The sequence below is a fragment of the Pipistrellus kuhlii genome, unplaced genomic scaffold, assembly GCF_014108245.1.
Source record: "Pipistrellus kuhlii isolate mPipKuh1 unplaced genomic scaffold, mPipKuh1.p scaffold_m20_p_88, whole genome shotgun sequence".
Taxonomy (NCBI): domain Eukaryota; kingdom Metazoa; phylum Chordata; class Mammalia; order Chiroptera; family Vespertilionidae; genus Pipistrellus; species Pipistrellus kuhlii.
In genome coordinates, this window is record NW_023425593.1 from 253630 (window position 1) to 274062 (window position 20433).

A 20433-nucleotide genomic window follows, 5' to 3' on the forward strand; every position below is an offset into this window, starting at 1 on the left:
GGGAATGTGGGTTGTGAAGTGGACTAAAGGTCAGTGCCCAGGGGAGGGGTGTGCACTCAGTTATTCCCTCAGACCAAACCTTATTCCTATGTCCATCCCAACATGCTTTTGAGCGCTGTGTCATATTTCCAGCTGCCCGGCTACTGTGTATTTCTGTCCTCTGCAGTCTGCACTCCGAGCAATGTAAGTTAATGCCAAGCTAATATTAATGCAGAACTCACATCGCTCTTCTCCAGCTCAGAAGCCTGGAATGGCTCCCACACTTCTGCATGCTGACCAGCTGAAGTGTGGTAGCAGCCAGACTTAGGTAAAAACTGCTGTGTGAATTTCAACCCGCTATTCTGGCTTCGGCGCTCGCTTGCTCGCTTGCTTGCTTACACAATAGTAGTTGCCTCAGCTTCCAGACAGACCTGGAGGCTGAGGCAGTTTTCCTGTGCCCGTGGCTCAGGACCACAGGAGACTGAGTCCCACGGACTCAGTAGCTCCAGGAGTAGAAACTGCAGATCACCTTTGGAGATTAAGTTTGCTCGGGTCTGCTTCTGTACTATCTATCTGCTATCGCAAGAGAGGGCCCATTCCAATGTACAGCAGGATGTGGCTGACAACGACCCTGCGGGCGGTTCTGAGAATTTAGAATTGAGAACAAAGGAAATGTTTGTGGTTTGGACCTTTAAAAGGACTGCCTACCCTGCAACGGGCACAGTCCTGAGTGTGGACTCCACCGGCGTGTGGTGCTCTCGCGGCCGACCTGGCCGTCCTGCCTGCTTTTTAAATCAATCAGCAGCCTCCGGTGGTCTTATTTTTGACTCCAAGGTTCGACCCCACAACACAGCGACCTCCGCCTGGCTCTGCTCTGCCTTCCCACTCTCACTCCTATTCAGTCGCCTCACGTCTGAGTGCAATCAGATTACATTATTTTAAAATGACTTGTGCTTTCTTTGTAGTCACATGCCTTTGTCCATTGCATTTTTCCACTTAAAAACTCGCCTTCCTCCATCTTTCTATATGAAGAATTCACTTTTTAGAGTTTTTAAACATTTTTATTGAGCCCTGACCGGTTTGGCTCAGTGAATAGAGTGTTGGCCTGTGTGGACTGAGAGGTCCCAGGTTCGATTCTGGTCAAGGGCATGCACCTTGGTTGGGGGCACGTCCCCAGTAGAGAGTGTGCAGGAGGCAGCTGATCGATGTTTCTAACTCTCATGCCTCTCCCTTTCTCTCTGTAAAAAAAATCAATAAAATATATTTTAAAAAGTTTTTTTTTTTTATTGACTTCACAGAGGAAGGGAGAGGGAGAAATAGAAACATCAGTGATGACAGAGAATCAGCAATCGTTGCCTCCTACTGAGGATCCTGGAATGGAACCATGACCTCCTAGGTCATGGGTCAGTGTTCAACCACCAGCCAGGCACCTCTTTTTTTAAAAAATTTTTATACATTTTTATTGACTTTAGAGAGAGAAAAGGAGAGGGAAGCTTCAATTTGAGATAGAATTGTCTATGTGAGAAAGAAATACCTTTCTGTTGCCTCCCCTACACACCCCAATTGGGGATTGAACCACAACCTGGAGTTGTGCCCTGATCTGGAATTGAACCCATGACCTTTTGGTGTATGGGACGACACTCCAATCAACTGAGCCACACTGGCCAGGGCCTAACTACCTCTTTGAATTACTCATCTTTGGGTACTCCCAAGTGTTACATATGTGATACATAGATGAATAAACTCTTGCTTTTCTCTGTTGTTTTTTAAAAATTGATTACAGAGAGAGAAAGGCAAAGGGAGAGATAGGAACATCTATAATAATAAATGCGTAATATGCTAATTAGACCAGACGTCCTTCCAGAGACCTTCCGGATGGGCCGGGGCTGCTAGGGAAGCCTGGGTCCGGGGTCCCGGTGCCGGAGGGAGGCCCGGTCCCGGGTGCCTGAGGGAGGCCCGGTCCCGGGTGCCGGAGGGAGGCCCGGTCCCGGGTGCCGGAGGGAGGCCCGGTCCCGGGTGCCGGAGGGAGGCCCGGTCCCAGGTGCCGGAGGGAGGCCTGGTCCCTGGTGCTGGAGAGAAGCCCCGGTCCCGGGTCCCGGGTGCCTGAGGGAGGCCCGGTCCCGGGTGCCGGGTGCCAGAGGGAGGCCCAGTCCTGGGTCCCGGGTGCTGGAGGGAGGCCCGGTCCCGGGTGCCGGGTGCCGGAGGGAGGCCCAGTCCTGGGTCCCGGGTCCCGGAGGGAGGCCCGGTCCTGGGTCCCGGGTGCCGGAGGGAGGCCCGGTCCCGGGTGCCGGAGGGAGGCCGGGTCCCGGGTGCCGGAGGGAGGCCCGGTCCCGGGTGCCGGAGGGAGGCCCGGTCCCGGGTGCCGGAGGGAGGCCCGGTCCCGCGGGAGGCGCCCAGTCCGGGTGCCAGAGGGAGGCCTGGTCCCGGGTGCCGGGTGCCGGAGGGAGGCCCAGTCCTGGGTCCCGGGTGCCGGAGGGAGGCCTGGTCCCGGGTCCCGGGTGCCTGAGGGAGGCCCGGTCCCGGGTGCCGGAGGGAGGCCTGGTCCCGGGTGTTGGGTGCCAGAGGGAGGCCTGGTCCCGGGTCCCAGGTGCCGGAGGAAAGACAGTGCTGGCAGCAGAGGGAAGAAAGGCCTACATGTGCACGAATTTTGTGCATCGGGCCTCTAGTCAATGATAAGAATCATTGATCTGCTGCCTCCTGCACGCCCCCCACCGAGGATGGAGCCTGACCTGGAACCCAACCATGACCCCCGGCTCCACGTGACTTCTTGGAGGCCCCTCATACTCAGACATTTAAACCACGTCTGCGCCCTGCCCCTCACACCCGCAGCACGTCCTCAAGCTTAAAACCTTCCTAGCTTCTTGTTTTGTTTTGTTTTCCTTTGAATAACAACCTCCACCAACAATATGGGGGGAGGGGCTCCTTCTGACTGGGATGAGGGGAGGGAGGTGTCTGCTCTGGGACAGAGTCCTCCGCAACTCCCAAAGGCTCAGGCCAACGCTTCAAAGACACTCCTCAGCAACTGGTGAGCGTGAGGACTCTCAGGAGCTGAGAGAACCAGCGCCGGCAGGTGTGGCTCAGTGGATAGATCGGGGCCCATGGACTGAAGGGTCCCAGGTTTGATTCCAGTCAAGGGCACGTACCTCGGTTGTAGGTTCAATCCCCGACCCTGGATGGGGCATGTGCAGGAGGCAACCTACCGATGCATCATCTTTCACATGAGGTGTCTCTTTCACATTGCTCTTTCTCTCTCTCACCCTCCCTTCCCCTCTTTCTAATAAATAAATAAATAAATAATCAATCCATCAGTGGAAAATGTCCCGGGGTAAGGATTGAGGAGGAGCGCCAGAGGGAAGAGCGGTCACCCAGTGGTGAGGCTGGGATATCAGTGACAGGAATCAGACATACAATAGAGCAGAGAGGGGTGTGGGTCAGGGGGACAGACTGCGACTTCAATGAGGTGGTCAGGCAGACCTTGCCAGAGGGTGCCATTGGAGCAAACACGTGAGGAGAGGCAGAACCGGCCTCCAAGCTGCCTGGGAGAGCCGTGCCCAGGCCCGGCGGGGGGAGGGCCTGGCCTGTCTGCGGAGCCAGAGGCCGGGCTGAGTGAGCCGGGAGAAGGGGAGGCGAGGGCAGGCAGGGGCCAGACCCCAGGGCCTCACGGTCCACTTCAAAGGTGACGCTCTCACTGCACGGGAAACGGCGATTCTTAGCGGAGAACGGCTTGATGTGGTGATGTTTTGAGAATGGCTGCAGGAGGCCAAGAGCAGAAACCGAGAACCAGGCTCAGAGAGCAGCAGGCCAGGGGGTGGCAGAGGGCTGGGCCTGGGTCAGGTGCTGAATGTGTTTTGAAGAAAAACCAAACGGACTTGGCCACAGACTAACCACCGCACTTCGCACGTCTTATTGATTTCAGAGAGGAAGGGAGAGGGAGCGAGATGAACATCACTGAGGAGACAGAATCGTCGTCCAGCTGCCTCCTGCACGCCCCACGCTGGCATGCGCCCTGATCTGGAATCAAACTGTGACCTCCTGGCTTATCGGTCGATGCTCAACCATGAGCCGCACTGGCAGGGTAAATGACTATTAATTTATTTTAAAAACATTTTTATCAATTTCAGAGAGGAAGGAGAAAAAAAAAAACCCTCAACGATGAGAGAGAATCAGTGATCGGCTGCCTCCTGCACCCCAAGCCATGTGCCCTTGATCAGAATCCAACCTGAGACCCTTCAGTCTGCAGGCAGGTGCTCTATCCACTGAGCCACACCAGCCGTGTACCTGACCACTCCGTTTAAATGTACATTGTGGTTTGAGAAAACGAGGGGAGTCCAGGACTGCTCCCGGACTCTGGCACCAACCAGAAAGGAGAGAATTGCCGCCAACAAAGAGGGGAACTGGGCGGAGCAGGTTCGGGGGGGTGGGGGGGGGGGTGGGAGGGGAGGAGTGCGCAGGGTGGGCGGGATCGTTTAGTTTTGGACTCCCTGCGTGGACGTATTGGTCAGACACCCAAACGGATAGATCCGAGGTTCAGGGGTGAGACTGCGCTGGGAGTGTGGAAAGCGTGGAAAGCAGGGAGTGAGACTGCACTGGGAGTGTGGGCAGCGTGGAAAGCAGGGAGGCCGGATGAAACAGCGGAGGGCGAGATAGAGGCCGGGGAAAGGGAGGGCCCACCCGGGAGGGCCCACCCCGGAGAGCCAGCCGGCGCGCTCTGTGGCGGGAGGGGACTGGGAAGTGACCCGCGGGCCAGCTGGTCCTAAGCTCCCGCCCGCAGCTCTCTGCGGGAGCAGGTTACTGGGCCGCAAGCAAGGCCTCTGTGCGTCTGGCTAACACACCTCTGACATGAGAAAACCGCCCTCTGGAGAGCGGTGATGGGCTGCCCTGTCCTCTGCCCCGCCTCGCTCTCCACCTTCCGGAATCTTCCTTCCCCCCATCTTTCCCTTTTCTGGAAGAGCCGCAGAGGCAGGAGGAACAGGCTCAGGCAGGAAGTGACGGGGGCTAACGAAGGGCCCTGGGACTTTGGGGAGAGGGGGTGAAGGTGAGAGTCGGCCTGGGGGAGGAGGAGGACACAGGAAAGGCAGCGGGAGGGAGGGTGCCACCCCCCTTTAATTTCAAATACAACCCGCCCCAAACTGTTCTTCTCTGAGGCATTTGTCTCCGCCTGTGGAGATCTTGTTCCAGAAGTATCATTTTTTTGGATTCAAATAACATTTTTTAAATCCTTTTTTGACTTTCAGAGAGAGGAAGGGAGAGGGGGAGGCAGAAACACCAAGGAGAGAGAAACGGGATGGATCCGCTGCCTCCTGCACGCCCCCACCGGGGGTGGCCTGCAGAACGTTGTAGTGAAAGGTTAGCTCCGCCTAAGTGAGCCCTGCCCGTTGTCTCTGTGTGCTCCGGCCGAGAACCAGCGACCTCGTGGTTCATGGGTTGATGCTCAACCGCCGAGCCACACTGGCCCGGCTCAAAGAAATTGTTATTACCGTATTTTTCGGACCATAAGACGCACTTTTTTCCCCCCAGAAGTGTGGGGGGGGAAAGTTCCTGCATCTTATGGTCCAAATATAGCCTACACATATACTTTAAAAAAAAAGTTTTTTTACTTGCCCGGCTCTGTGTGGTCTCTGTGTGCTTGCCCGGCTCTAAAATGGTTCTAAATGCTGCTGTTTACTTTACAGGGTTGATTACATGTGTTTATGACTGTGATGTTGGGTTTTAATGCACATAAAATATTTTAGGACACTATTTGTTTCAGAATCTTTTTTTCTTCATTTCCCTTCTCTAAAAACTGGTGCGTCTTATGGTCCGGTGCGTCTTATGGTCCGAAAAATACGGTAAATTCTCTGCAGGTGTGGACGTTCTTACGAGGACAGAACTCAGAGCCGTACCACCAACCTCGGAGCCAAATAAAGGCCTGTCCTCTGGGATCTCAGTTTAACAGCCAAGCCCAGCCTCTTCCCACTCCAGCCTTCCCTCCACTTCCCACTGCGCCCGCCCAGAGCCTGGGCCTGGGCCTGGTAGAAACTTGAAACCACATGGGAAGGGAGAGAGGAGGAGGGAGGGAGGACGAGGACGGGAGGGTGGGGGCAGGGTGCCTTCCAGAGACCTAAGTCCCCTCTCAGGTCCACAGAGCTCTCTCCCCACCCCAGCCTGAGAATTCCCGTCAGGGCTCCCAAGCGCCCAGGGGCTGCCTCCTGCCGGAAGCCGGGAGTGCTGAGGGCAGCTTCAGTCCAGGGCCCCGTGTGGACTCCCATCAGACTTGCCTCCAGCGTCTGCATTCTTTTCTGTGGACGCTGCCAGCCATGGGGGAGGCGGGGAAAGGAGGAAGCTAGCTGAAGGAACCTTGGGTTCAGATCCTATCTCTGAAGTCTCTTTGGGGCAAGGCCTCCGCTTTTAAAGCCTAAAAGGGTTAGATTGCACATCTTTTGTTTTTGGAATGAATTAACGCCGGCTTCTGCTCATATGTTCTGAGGAAATTAGTAGTATAATAATTCTTATGTATATATTTATTGATTTCAGAGAGGAAGAGTAGGAGAGAGAGAGAGAAACATCAATGAGGAGAGAGAATCATTGATTGGCTGCCGCCTGCACACCCCTTACTGGGTGGGGTTTGAGCCCACAACCTGGGCATGTGCCCTTGACCGGAACGGAACCTGGGACCCTTAAGTCCACAGGCTGATGCTCTACCCACTGAGCAAACCATCTCACCGACTTCACAGGGTGAAATCTGACCATGGCGGGGCCAGGCGCGGTGCTTGGCTCTGGGTTCAGGAATGTGAATTAGACGTAGAAACAGCAACCTGTCTACACAGTGCAGTGCGCTCAGCCAGGCTTGCGTCTCCAGCCAGCGTGGATGGGCGCGACATGCTCTGGTGCCGGGCACTGTCCTGAGTGCGTCCCAGATGTTAACTCCTGACAGTCAGGAAGGAAAAGCGTGCAGGACAGGGTGAAAAGTTAGAGGAGACTCAGGGGGCGAAGCTCTCCAATAAATGCCTTCGATTAAGGCCCGTCCTTTGTTTAACAGATAGTGTAGCGCACCTTTGGCCCCGGAGTGGAGTCCTGCCAGAGTGGGGCAGGATGGGTGCACGGGTGGGGGGCCTGCGGGATTCACTAACAAGGACTGGGTGTGCCGGGGGAAGTGCTGGGCCAGGGACGGGTTTCTATTCTGTTTTTATCCCTTAACACCCAGCCGAGCTGGTGTGCCAGGCTGTGGCCTGCACCGCGGCCAGCCTTCCTAGGCCCGGCCCGGGCACAGCCTCCGCCCGCGGGCCCTGGACTGAAGTGTGTGCAGGGCGTTCCCGGCCCCACACCCTTTGCAGTCCGCAGGACGGACAGGTTTCGTGTGTGTGTGTGTGTGCGCGCGCGCGCGCGCGCGTGTGTGTCTGTCTCTGTGTGTCTGTGTGTGTGTGAGTGTGTGTCTGTGTGTGTGTGTCTGTGTGAGTGTGTGTCTGTCTCTGTGTGTCTGTGTGTGTGTGAGTGTGTGTCTGTGTGTGTGTGTCTGTGTGAGTGTGTGTCTGTGTGTGTGTGTATGTGTCTGTGTGTGTGTGTCTGTCTGTGTGAGTGTGTGTGTATGTGTCTGTGTGTATGTGTCTGTGTGAGTGTGTGTGTGAGTGTGTGTCTGTGTGAGTGTGTGTGTGTGTCTGTGTGTGTGTCTGTGTGTGTCTGTTGTGTGAGTGTGTGAGTGTGTGTGTGTGTGAATGTGTCTGTGTGTGTGAGTGTGTGGGTGTGTGTGTCTGTGTGTGTGTGTGTGGGTGTGTGTGTCTCTGTGTGAGTGTGTGTGTCTGTGTGTGAGTGTGTGTGTATGTGTCTGTGTGTGTGTGTCTGTGTGTGAGTGTGTGAGTGTGTGTCTGTGTGTGTGTGTGAGTGTGAGTGTGTGTGAGTGTGTGAGTGTGTGTGTGTGAGTGTGTGTGTCTGTGTGTGAGTGTGTGAGTGTGTGTGCCTGTGTGTGAGTGTGTGTCTGTGTGTCTGTGTGTGTGTGTGTGTGTGTCTGTGTGTGTGTGTCTGTGTGAGTGTGTGAGTGTGTGTCTGTGTGTGTGTGAGTGTGTGTGTGTGAGTGTGTGAGTGTGTGTGTGTGAGTGTGTGTGTGTGTGTGTGAGTGTGTGGTGGAGGGGGGAAGTTGGAAGAAGTGGCCATACAAATGCCAAACCGGGGTACCAGGGGAGAGGACAGGCACGTCGCCACGGGAAACAGGAAGCTGTGGTCCCCCCAGACTGAATTTCACACACTTCTGACACGGGTTGCCTTCTGGCTCTGTTCTTTTCAGACATACGCTGAATCTCAGGAGTTTGTGTGTCTCCCACTTATTCTGTTTTTAGTTCTAGGAGACTAAGCCATTGATCAGGGTGTAACAGGAGAGCAGTGAGCATACAAACACACAGGAAATGAAATGCATGCGTCCAGCTGCCTGGGCTGTCTGTCTGCTGACCTTTCGGTGGACCTGCCCCAGATGCCCGGGGGCAGGCGGCAGCTCAGCTCCCTGGCACAGCCCGGGTCCCAGGCCCCGCAGAGCGGCAGATGCCAGCCCCCTCCGTTTAGATCGGGGTTTTGCTGATCTAAAGGGAGAGGAGAGGGTGGAGGCATGGCCAGGAGGCTTGGCACAGGGATTGGAACGCTTTGTCCAATGTCTCCATCCGAAAACAGAGGGGAAAGGTTCCTCCCGTGTCCCTGACCGACCCTGGGGGAGGTGGTCCTTCCGGCTTTGGAAATTCTACTGTTTCCATCCCTAGAACGGGAAGGAAAGCTCTGGCGTCTAATGTCATCCGGTCGAGGCTGAAATTCAGCTATCACTGAGCCTGCTGACCAGCCCACACGCTCCCTGCGGATCTGTGCGTCCCACACACCGGAGGAGGCACGCTGCTCAGATCCAAACGCAAAGCTGGACTTGGGTTCACGGCCTGGTTAGCCTGCCTTCTGTGCCACACCCATTCCAGCCCCCGCCTTTCTCAGCCACCTCAACCTTACCCCAGCTCCTGGCCACGAGCAAGCTTGGCCACTTTGCATACTACATTTAAAAACACATACACTTTACTTATTTTTTACAGAGAGGAAGGGAGAGAAATAGAGAGTTAAAAACATCGATGAGAGAGAAACATCGATCAGCTGCCTCCTGCACACCTCCTACTGGGGATGTGCCCACAACCAAGGTACATGCCCTTGACCGGAATCGAACCTGGGACCCCTCGGTCTGCAGGCCAATGCTGTATCCACTGAGCCAAACCGGTGAGAGCTACATACTACATTTGATTAACCTTCTTTACAGCGCAGCCTCTGTAACTGCAGGCTTGGCCTTGCACAGCCTGAATCGTTTACCTGATATTGCTTTACTCGAGCCCCCAGTTGACCCGGCGGGCCGCACGGTGCCAGAGTGACTGCTTTGAAATGCTTATGTCCCTTCGCTGTTAAGATCCTTCAAGCCTCCATGGCCTCCGAGGAGAAAGTGTAAGCTCCCTCGCATGCCCACGCCTCCCTGTTCCGCCTGCCCCTGCCGCAGGCTCAGGCCGTGTGCTGCGCGTACACCGCTCTGCGGCGCCCAGACCCCAGGCCCGCCTTCCCCCGGCACCCAGAGGTGCCCTTCAGGTTCTGTCAGAGGCGCCTTCCCACACGGAGCGCGTGCCGCCCTCCCGCTCCGGCAGCTGCTCTGGCCATGGGTCCCCGTCTCCACCTGGAGCAGCCTCTGATCCCGACGCTGACACTGGCTTCTCCGCAGAGAGCGGAGTCCCCGTTTACTGAATTTAAAGAAATAGATTTTTAAAATAGTGTTTTCTCTTCTTTCTTCTTCTTTTTATTGAGGTAACATTGGTGTATACTAAATTGATTTTTAATCTTTTAGAACTTCCAGGAGTTCCAAGCTGTTTTCAGCATCGGGTCTTTGCATAACTAATTCCGTCTGGAATAATTTATCCTTGCATCCTCCTTACTTCCTGCAGAGCACGTGGTATAATGTCACAGTATTTAAGAAGGCAGCACAGCCAAAACTGGTTTGGCTCAATGGATAGAGTGCTGGCCTGCGGACTGGAGGGTCCCAGGTTCGATTCCCGTCAAGGGCATGTACCTTGGTTGCGGGCACATCCCCAGTGGGGGGCGTGCAAGAGGCGGCTGATCGATGATTCTCTTTCATTGATGTTTCTAACTTTCTATCCCTCTCTCTTCCTCTCTGTAAAAAATCAATAAAATATATTTAAAAAAAGAAAAAAAGAAGAAGAAGGCAGCACAGCTGGTGGATCCCGCGCCAGAGTGCCTGGTTCCATAATGCAAAGCGGGCGACCTTCAGCACCGCTCTCCGTGCGCTCAGCCTCAGCTCCTGGCGTGTAAATGCGACCAACAGTCCCACGGGCACCGTCGAATTACGTCATATGTGCTCAACGGCCTGTGCCTGGCATGTAGCCTACACGCACGGTGCTCTGCGTACACGTGCACATATGTTCCTAATTGCTGGATGCCACTTCGAGGCCCAGGGAGCTGGGGGCCCGCTGTCTCCCTCACTCTGCACCCCAGGGCCTCGCGGGGCACGTGGGTAAGTGCAGCCTGAACTGCTGTCTGGCCTCTGGCCTCGTGGCTTCAGAGAGAGCAGGATGGGTCGCCACCGAGAGTATCGGCCGGGGGTTCTCTCTCGCCTTCGGCTCTAGGTGCTGGACTGATGGGCAAGTGGGGCCTCACCCTGTGCGGCCAGGGTTCGGTCAGCACGCAGGTGCAGGCTTCACGAGGTTGGACTAAGTCACTAGGCGAACCCCCATGAACGGTCATTCAAGACATCTGCCTCCCCCACCCTTCTGCAGAAGGCTAGCACTCCACGACCATAAAACCCCTCAGATGTGAACAGAGCTGTGCAGGAGGGGGACGCCTCGCAGTAGCGTGAGGCTGGGGGAGGAGCGGCGGAGCCTGCCGTCAGGGGGACGCCAGAAGCAGTAGTGGTGGTTCGTCCTCGCCAGAGGCGTCCTGACCCCTGGGCTCACTTGGCCACGTGACCAAGCACTCTGTCTTCTCAGTTTAATAAGAGCATTTGGGTGAAAGTTGGGCGAGAGGAGCCAGTCCTGATTTTTATTAGAGCAGACCGCCCTCCTTTAGCTCGCTCGGAAGTGGGACTGACGAGACAGGCTCAGGTTAGGGTGACCTTGCTCCGCAGAGAACAGAGCCGTGGGCGACGACAGAACAAAATGACAAGCGGGATCAAAATCCCCAGGCGACGCGGGCGGCCCTCTAAGCAGGTTAAACCCCAACAGGGATCCTGTGAGTCATGTTCAGTGAAAACCTTAGCTTCTGCTCCTGAAAACCATCTTATGACAAAAACGTAGACAGTGGAGAGAGGAAAGGACAGCTTTTCGCCTTTTAGTTGGGAAATGGTAAAGTTCTGTAGGAGAAGGAAAATCTAAGGCCAGCTTCCTAGGTTATAGACATTTTTTTTTTAAATTGCAAAACTTTCATCACAAAAATTAAAGCAGTCCACCCGGTGGGGCTCCCATGAACCAGGAGGTCACGGTTTGATTCCCGGTCCGGGCACAGGCCTGGGTTGTGGGCTCCATCTCCAGCGTTGGACCTGCGGGAGGCAGCCGATCCATGATTCTCTCTCATCACTGATGTTTCTATTTCCTTCTCCCTCTCCCTTCTTCTCTGAAATCAATAAACTATATTTTAAAACAATAAGTCAATGGGTAAAGGCGGGAGGATAGTTATGCTGGCAGCGAGGCTGAGGGGTCCGCGGCGGATTCCACCAGGGCAGGAGGGGAAAACAGGTTACTATTCTCAGCCCCCAGGAAGGCCAGCCCGGGGTCACAGGGCCAGGCGTCCCACCCAGTGCCGCGGCCTCGCCCTCAGTCCTCCTCCTGCCTCCACACCTGCACTCGGAGCCCTGCCTTTGGGCCCCTCGTGGACGGACATCCACGGCAGGCTCCCTGGTGGGCAGTGACAGAGGGCTTCCCAGCAGCACCTGCTTCCCCCAGAGAACAGACGCGCATCCTCATGACCCAACACGCTCTCTGGTTAGTTCCCTGTCCAGAACCTGACCTCCTGCCAGATAAAAGCAATTCCCGCCGGCCTGCATCGGCCATACACCCAGAGGATGCCAGTTCCCTGCCCCGCCAAGGCACAGCCTGGGTTTCAGTTTGGATCCCCGGTTGGGGCACGTACGGAGGCACTGATGGCTGCTTCTCTCCCTTCCGCTCTTAATCTAAAGATTAAAAAACATATACTGGAGTGAGGGTTACAAAAAGGCAAAAAGCAATTCTAGCCCTTTGTGGCCCCGTGAGAAACAGGAGGGCTGAGGAGAAGTGAGGGGGTGCGGAGGGGCAGAGCGGGGGCGTGGCCAGTGGGAGAGGAGGGCGTGGCCAGTGGGAGAAGGGGCGTGGCCGGGGAGAGGCGGGGGCGTGGCCGGGGGAGAGGCTGCACTTACCGCCTTCTGGCTCCCTTTGCTGTCGGTGAGCAGCCACTCGATGTCCAGGGCGCCCTTCTCTTGGAGGCCCAGCTGGTGGTGGCAGGGCAGGGTGACCTTCTCCTCCGCCACCTTCTTGATCTCAGTGTAAGCCGCCGAGGCGCCCACACAGCAGGACACTGCAAGAGGAGAGCCCGTGAGTGGCGGGACCGGCAGGGCAGGCCGTGTGGGAACAAACTGACCACTGACCCCGGCTGTGCCTGTGCCGGGCCCGGCCGGGCGCTGAGAGAACCCGACCCGAAGCCTAGCAGCCAGGGCCTCCGGCCGGCTCCTCATCCCATCCTCCCCCCCCCTCCCCCCTTACACTCTCCAGTCCACAATCACTTGTTTTCTCTCCCCACCGGCAGGGGCTTCCAATGGACGGAAACCAAAGGGACGCGGGGAGCTCCTCAGGGCCAGGCCGGCTCCCGCTCCCCCTCCCCCCGCAGGGCCTCCGGGCCAGGCTGTCTCGGACCCCAAGGCGGGGCAGGCGTGCCCCAGGGACAAGCGGGCTGGAGGGCAGCTCCTCTTCCTCCTCTCGCCCTCCAGCTGGTCCCCCAGTCTGTCCGCTCTCACATCCGCGGGTCCAGCCCTTTCTGTTCACAGCAGGACTGAGTCACACCTCAGCTCCATCCCCCACTGACCCGCACCCACTGAGCCAGTGGCACTCCGCCACGTTCTTCCTCTCCCACAGGGAGGGCGTCCTGGGGAGGCTGGGCCCCTGCTCCCCTCCTTCCTGTTACCTCTCTGTGCCCCCGGGGCCCCTGAAAGCCACGGAGCCCATGGCCGATGGATGGCTGTGGTGGAACCCCCTACAGCCCGGGTCTGATGTGACTGGCACTCAAGCTGTGCTTATCTCTGGCTCTTCCTTATCCCCTTAACGGCAATGAAGAAGCAAGGCGGCCCCAGGGGTTCGCTCAGCGGATAGAGCATGGGCCTGAGGACTGAAAGGCCCTGGGTTCGGTTCTGGTCAAGGGCACATGCTCAGGTTGCAGATTCAATCCCCAGTGGAGGGTGCAGAAGGCAGCCGATCAATGGTTCACTCTCATCACTGATGTTTCTCTCTCTCCCCCCTTCCTCTCTGAAATCAAATATATATATCTCAAAGCGTGGCCCTGTCGGTGTGGCCCAGTGGTTGGGCATCAACCTAAGAACCAGGAGGTCATGGTTAGATTCCCAGTGGGGGGCGTGCAGGAGGCAGCCCATCGATGATTCTCTCTCACATTGATGTTTCTTTCTCTCCTCTATCTTCCTCTCTTGGAAATCAATCTAAATTTTCTTTTTAAAGAGCAGAGTGTGAAAAACGATCTATTTCAAGCCATTCCCTACGCAGCAACATGATCCAACTTCGGAGTGAAAGCGGCCCCAGGGCTGTGGGAGGCCTTCCTCGGGCCGCAGCACACCGCCCCCCCCTCCCCCCAGCGCCCCCGGCAGGGAGCAGCGGAGGGCTGTGCTCCCCGCGGGAACAGAGCGAGGGGACGAGCAGGAGGCTGCAGGGCTGGCTGCGGGGGGAGCCCCCCCGTGGCTCACACCAGCACAGCAGGGGCTCCCCAAGTTCTGCAGAGAAAGGAGCCGGTGGCTGGCTGAGCGGGGCGGCCTCGCCTCTTACTGCCTTCTCAGCCTTTCTGAGTCTCTGAGGTTTGGGCTGAGGCCCGGGCGCTGCAATGGCGTGTCCCCCCTCCCGGTGAGCCCGCGGAGGTTGGCAGGGAACGGACCTCAGACTGTGCAGAAGGACCGCTCTCCGCACGGAGGGAGGAGCCACGCACAGGGTCACAGGGCGACAGGGAGGGGGCAGCGGCGCTGCACTGCCCCTCGCCACGCTCAGCCGGTCCGTCTCCTGGCTCCCCGATGTCTGCGCCCCTCAGCCAGGCGGCGCCTTGAAAGCAAGCACCACTCCCCACGCACCCCACCGCACCCCATGTACCCCACGTACCCCACTGCACCCCCGCACCCCACGCCCCGCCCCGGCCTCACACACCGCGGGTGCTAATATCGCCGGTGGGTGTGACTCTAAGCCAGGCACTCATTTACCAACGAGCAGCCAGAGGCCCACATCCTGCACTGCTTCAGCGGCCCAGCTACCCCCACCCGTCCTTCCTCAGCCCCACAAGCAGCGGGAGCGGGGAGACCTGTGCGCGCACAGGCTGAGCTCTGCGGAGGGTCCTGGCCCCGTCCCGTCACTGAGGACACAGCGGTGCCCACATGGAACCAGCGGCCGGCAGGGCTCCAGAGCCAGCTGCCATCCGGCCACAGCGGGCCTCCTGTGCCCGGCACAGAGATGCAGACAGCAGTGCTGGCTTGAGCCACTAGAGGGAGTCAGAGACTCAGGTTTGGTTGATGCCCGCACAGGAAGGGACGGGGGTGGGGAGGGGGGTGCTTTGCCAGCGCCAGTTCTATTTATACCCTGGGATTAGGTAGGAGCAGGGAGGCCTCTGCCATGACCTGGCCGAGAGGAGCCTCAAGGTCAGTGCGGGCCTCTGGTCGCCCCTGCGCCTCCCTCCCGGACTCAGGCCACTGGATCCCTGCATTTCCCAGGTCCCTCTGGGCTTCCTACCCCCACAGCCTGGCCTGCCGCCTAAAGGGCAGGCGCTGGGCATGTGTAACCCAGCGCGGCAATGCTGGGGCTCCCTGGTGGGTGAGCGGAAGGGACAACCTGCACCCGGGGCCAGCCTGGGGTCCTGGCATCCAGGCACCATCTGCATTAGGAAGCCCTCAAGTTCATCAACATTCAATTACGAGGAAACTACAGCCTCAGGAATTGAAATGTCGAGGCACAAAGCTAGTTAGTGGCAGAACCACGAGTGTCAGGAACCTTAGGGAACATCCCCACTGGGTGTCATCTCCACTGGGTGTCAGGATCACACAGGGAACATCCCCACTGGGTGTCAGGATCACACAGGGAACATCCCCACTGGGTGTCAGGATCACACAGGGAACATCCCCACTGGGTGTCATCCCCACTGGGTGTCAGGATCACACAGGGAACATCCCCACTGGGTGTCATCCCCACTGGGTGTCAGGGACTTTGAGGGAACATCCCCACTGGGTGTCAGGACGCCTGCAGCCTTTGGTGGTGGGGGAAGTGGACGGGGGGAGAAGGACAGGGGGAGGGGGGCGGCTGGAAGGGGGTGCAGCCTGGAAGCTGTGGGCCTCCCTGCTCCCCTCCCAAAGGCCCTGGAGCTGGGAGAATGCCCCCCCTGAGCCTCAGTCCCCTGCAAAGCGGGATGGCACAGCCAGAGAGCGAGTGAGTGTGTAAGCAGCCCTCCCCCCCCAGTGATTGCACTTTTCTTAATGGGCCTGCTCCGTGGGAAGAGAATTTTCTCGTGCTTTGCTTTACACGAACTATGTGAGAAAGCCTCAGGAAAATAAAAATCATCAAATGTCAGTCAGAAAAATAAAAAAGGAAATTGGAGATTTAAAAATCAGCTTCTCTCATTTTATAGATCAAGAAATTGAGGCTTAGCCCTGGCCGGTGTGGCTCAGCTGATGGAGCATTGTCCTGTGCAACAGAAAGTTGCTAGCTTGGCCCGTGTGGTGACTTGCTATTTTTCCCAGGAGGGGGGCATTCGTTCCCGGGACCCCTAAAACTGATGGTTCGGGTCCAGGTGGCAGCTGGGCCCTGTCCGGGGTATGGGGCGGGGGTGTGCGAGCAGATACTGAGCTTCCTCTTGTTCCCTTCGGAGAGGGAACAGGAGAGCCCCTTGCTGATAGAGGGGTTGATGTTTTCAGACTAATCACAGGCTAACTAGAAATTATCAACTTCCGTCCCTTCCTATCTGTGAAAAACTATCCCAATATGTACTCTGTATGTATTTATCTGTTAAAAAATTGTGCTGGGCCGAAACCGGTTTGGCTCAATGGATAGAGCGTTGGTCTGCGGACTGAAGGGTCCTGGGTTCGATTCCGGTCAGGGGCATGTACCTTGGTTTCGGGCACATCCCCAGTAGGGGGTGTGCAGGAGGCAGCTGATCGATGACTCTCTCTCATCGATGTTTCTGGCTATCTATCCCTCTTCCTTCCTCTCTGTGAAAAATCAATAAAATATATTTTAAAAAAAATTGTGCTGGGCTCGCTACCTGCTAAGTATGTGCTGTGAATACAAAGAGGTAACAGTCTCTTCCCCCCTCTCGAGCCATGGGAAGGCTCCCACTGTGCTCCTTCCCGCTGGTTTAGCTCAGCCTTCCGGCCCTCCCTCTCTGAGCCCCGCTTCAGAGCGGGCAGGGAGGCCCAGGGCTGAGGGTGGCGCCGTGGCGCAGAGCTCGCTCCTGCGTTTATTCTCTCCTCTTTCCCACACCGAAGGTTGAAGGTCGTTGCCCTTGAACTTGGTTGATTGGAAACCTCTGGGTTTGGCTGTGCACAGCACAGAGCGAAGTAGCAGAGCTGATCTGAGTGGGCACACTTAAGATCTCGCTAGCTGGAATCCTGACCCAAAGCAAGACGAAGTTTATGGAGGCGAATGTTCCAAGTTACGTTTTCCCACCCGGAGTCTGGGCGGGAGAGCCCGGGGGACCTGGGGGCTGCGAGGTGCACGCCCTGCTGTGCGGCGCGGCCTGCAGAGGCCGAGGGGGGAGTCCGCGCGCCAGGGAGGGGCTGGCGCCCAGGCAGGGCGAGGCCGCGTCATGGTGCTCCTGCTAGGGAAGCAGCGCCAGGCACCCGCGCCCGCCCGCTCCGGGTCCCTGACAGGGACAGGGGCACAAAGGCGGCATCCCGGAGGTTGGGAGGAGGAGATAATGGGACCAACATGCTTGCCGGAGGACTGGGACACATTGCGGTGAAATGGCACGCGGATGGCAGGCTCCGGGGCAGCGGGCAGTTCCGTCCCAGCATTAAAGGCCGTGGGGCTGCCAGTGTGCCCGGAGGACGGAGTTAGGTCCGGAAGGGGAGTCGCTTCACCCAGAAAACCAGACGGGAGAGCCAGCACCTCCTTCCAGGCCTGAATGACAGGACTCTCTGGCAAAAGACTTGCTCCGTTTGGGCCGAATATGTTGATAGGCTTCCTGAGAGACCTGATGTGAAAACGAGCTGGGTCTTTCAGTAAATGTTTCACTGTGGGAGCCACTCAGTGGGGGTCTGTCCAGGCCCGGGAAAGGGACTCCATTGTGATGCTGGAGCCAGCAGCTAACGCCCTTCCTGACCGTATGGCCCATGAATTGGTTATCCATGCTGAGTTGTTCACGGCGCTGGCCTAGTCGCGTGGACGAAAGTACAAGACGCAGTGCAGGCTGCTCTCCGTCCATGTATTTGTCTCCATCAACCGGGCTTTGCACAATTTATACAAACAGCCAGCTTTGCTCCACTGGCAGCGTGACTTTAACATTCTATTTATGCTTCTAATTTTTTTTTTTTTTAGAGAGGAAGGGGAGAGAGAGAGAGAGAGAGAGAGAGAGAGAGAGACCTGATTGGGCACCGAGCCTGAACCCGGCGTGCGCCCTGACTGGGAAAGAATCGGCGGCCTTCAGTGCACAGGATGACGCCCAGCCAGCTGAGCCACCTGCAGGGCACACGCTCTCATTGGCTGATTGGCTTTAGGGAGAGGGAAAGAGCAGGATCAACTTGTTGTTCCAGTTATGTTGAATCTTGTCAGTGCCCTGACAGGAGATTGACCTATGACCGTGGCACGTCAGGACGATGTTCTAACCAGCTGAGCTACCCAGCCAGAGTGCCAGCATCACTTTTAGACATCGCCGAGGTACTCTGGAACAACCAAGAGGAAATGGTCCATGCAACCATAGTGTGTCTTCCTATCCGGGATGTTTGATCCACAGGGGGGCAGAGTTTACTTAATATATATTCCGTATGTGTATGTGTGTGTGTGTGTGTGTGTATATATATATATATATATATGTGTGTGTGTATGTGTGTGTGTATGTGTGTGTATGTGTGTGTGTGTGTGTGTGTATATATATATATATATATATATATATATATATATATATATATATATATATTTGATTGTAGAGAGGGAGAGGGGTATAGGAACATTAATGCTGAGAATCACTGATAGGCTGCCTCCTGCACACCCTCCACCGGTGTTCAAGCCCGCAACCCTGACATGCGCTTGACCAGGAATCGAATGGTAACCTCCTGGTTCATAGGTCGACACTCAACCCCTGAGCCACACTGGCTGGCACACCTGACTTTTAAAGAACTCTGTCCCAGATGACTGAGAGGGACCGAGGAGTCAGCAAAAGAACCTTTAGGATCCCTCGGCTCTTAAAGTGTGGTCTTTGTTCTCAGCCAGTAACTTCCTGAATTACAAAATCCTGAGGGGCCTGCTATGTGTGGCCTGGAGTCTCACGCTTGGGAAGGCTGGCGGAAGGTCATTGTCTACTGTCAGGGAAATTTCGCTTTTAAACCTAGTTTGATGAAATTACTCATATTCTCTTATTAGCACTATAATCTGAAATCACAGCAACCATCTTGACAGGTCTGCTGGCGTTACCGTTTTTTATTATAAGATGTCAAAGGACATGCAGGGAAACGGATTTCTACCGTATAGCATTTCCCTGGTGCTTCAGGTTCACTGACAAAACAGCCCACCAGGGGGCGCAGCGAGGATGTGCATTGTTCAGTGAACCTGAGCGCTCACCTCCTGTGACCATCCCTGGTGCTGCTGGGACGCAAAGAGGAATGACTTTGCCCTTTGCCTGTGAAGAGGTCGCAGTCACAGAGAGACAAACAGCAATCCAGCAAACCCCGCTCCAGGCAGGGTGTGGTCAACATCCCACGAGGGCCCGCCAGGACTGAGAGGACGGTCCCGGTGGCGCGGGGACGGCAGCTGTAAAAGGGATGGCTGCGGAGACTGGGCACGCAGTCTGACGCTTAGGAAGGCTGACCTCAGCACTTGGCCGTGGACCCTGAGTCCTGGCAAGGGCTCACAGACTGGCCAGCAACACCACACAGTCATCGTGTGTTGTGTCACGTCCTACACAGAGCTGGGGTTCACCATCTGGGCGGCTCTGTTTTTCCCCAATCCTCACCTGAGGATATGCTTATTGACTTTAGAGAGAGAGGAAGGGAGAGGGAAAGAGACAACAGAAAGAGAGAGAGAGAGAGAGAGAGAGAGAGAGAGAGAGAGGTATCAATTGGTTGCCTCTTATATCTCCGCTGGGGATCGAACCCTCACCCAGGTATGTGCCCTGACCGGGATTGGAACCTGCCACCTTCTGGTGTACAGATGACTCTCCAAACAGCTGAGCCATCTGCCAGGGCTGGCATCTCCAGTAAAGATTGTCGGGGGAGGGCACTGACTTGGCCCACAGGGGTCCCTCTGCTATTCAGAAATACACCACTTATGCCTCAGGATTCTGTCCTCAGTCATAAGCAAGTACATGCATGCACCCATGTTCACATATGTAGGAAAACATACACACAGTTGTCTCCGGACCCTTACAAGCACGCCTGTGCTAGTGCACAGATGACAAGAACGTGTGCCCTTGATTCTGAGACTGAGAGCTAGATCCCTCACTAGCCTATTTCATCGTCATGTCTATTTATAGCCTCTATTTCATTCCGAACGCCACGCTGCTTTCTACATCTAAATCTTTTATTACCTTCCGCAGAGAGATCGGGCAGAGGGAGGAATTAAACATGGACACAGCTTACTCCCGAGAGGGCACTCGTCCGATTTGGGGGAATCGTGGCAATGGAGATTTCACTGACAGTTAAAATCCACTGATGAATTAAAGCATCTTTTCAGCCTTCACGTTATGCTCCCCCTTCACCTCCCATTGTCTGTCCCTTTGAAACAAACAAAATGATAGGCGGTACAAACGATCATCCAACACATTTTACCCTCTCTGTTTAGATAATAGGAAAGCACTTATTTTGAGCACTTGTTATGTGCATGGTTCTTCTGGACTTATAGTCCTTTCCACTTTTAATCTTCTCAACAATCGTGCGAGGTAAGCAGCCTCCTCACCCTGGTTTACAGGCGAAGACATGCAGATGCAGAGATGAACTTGCCCGAGATCACAGCTGCTCGGAGCAGAGCCACGACGCTAACCCAGCCCACGCCCTCCGCAGCGGATCGCACCGACTCTCTCCGTATGGCTAAC

General features: G+C 56.1%; 1 protein-coding gene across 1 annotated transcript in view; it reads right to left on the minus strand.

Annotated features, from left to right (window-relative positions):
- Positions 1-20433, minus strand: part of LOC118712341 (CXADR like membrane protein) — an 88660-nt gene that overhangs the window by 12765 nt on the left and 55462 nt on the right. Inside the window, exon 2 of the mRNA XM_036425983.2 lies at positions 12359-12516. Coding sequence (XP_036281876.1) covers positions 12359-12516 — 158 coding nt within the window. The remainder of the gene's footprint in view (positions 1-12358; positions 12517-20433) is intronic.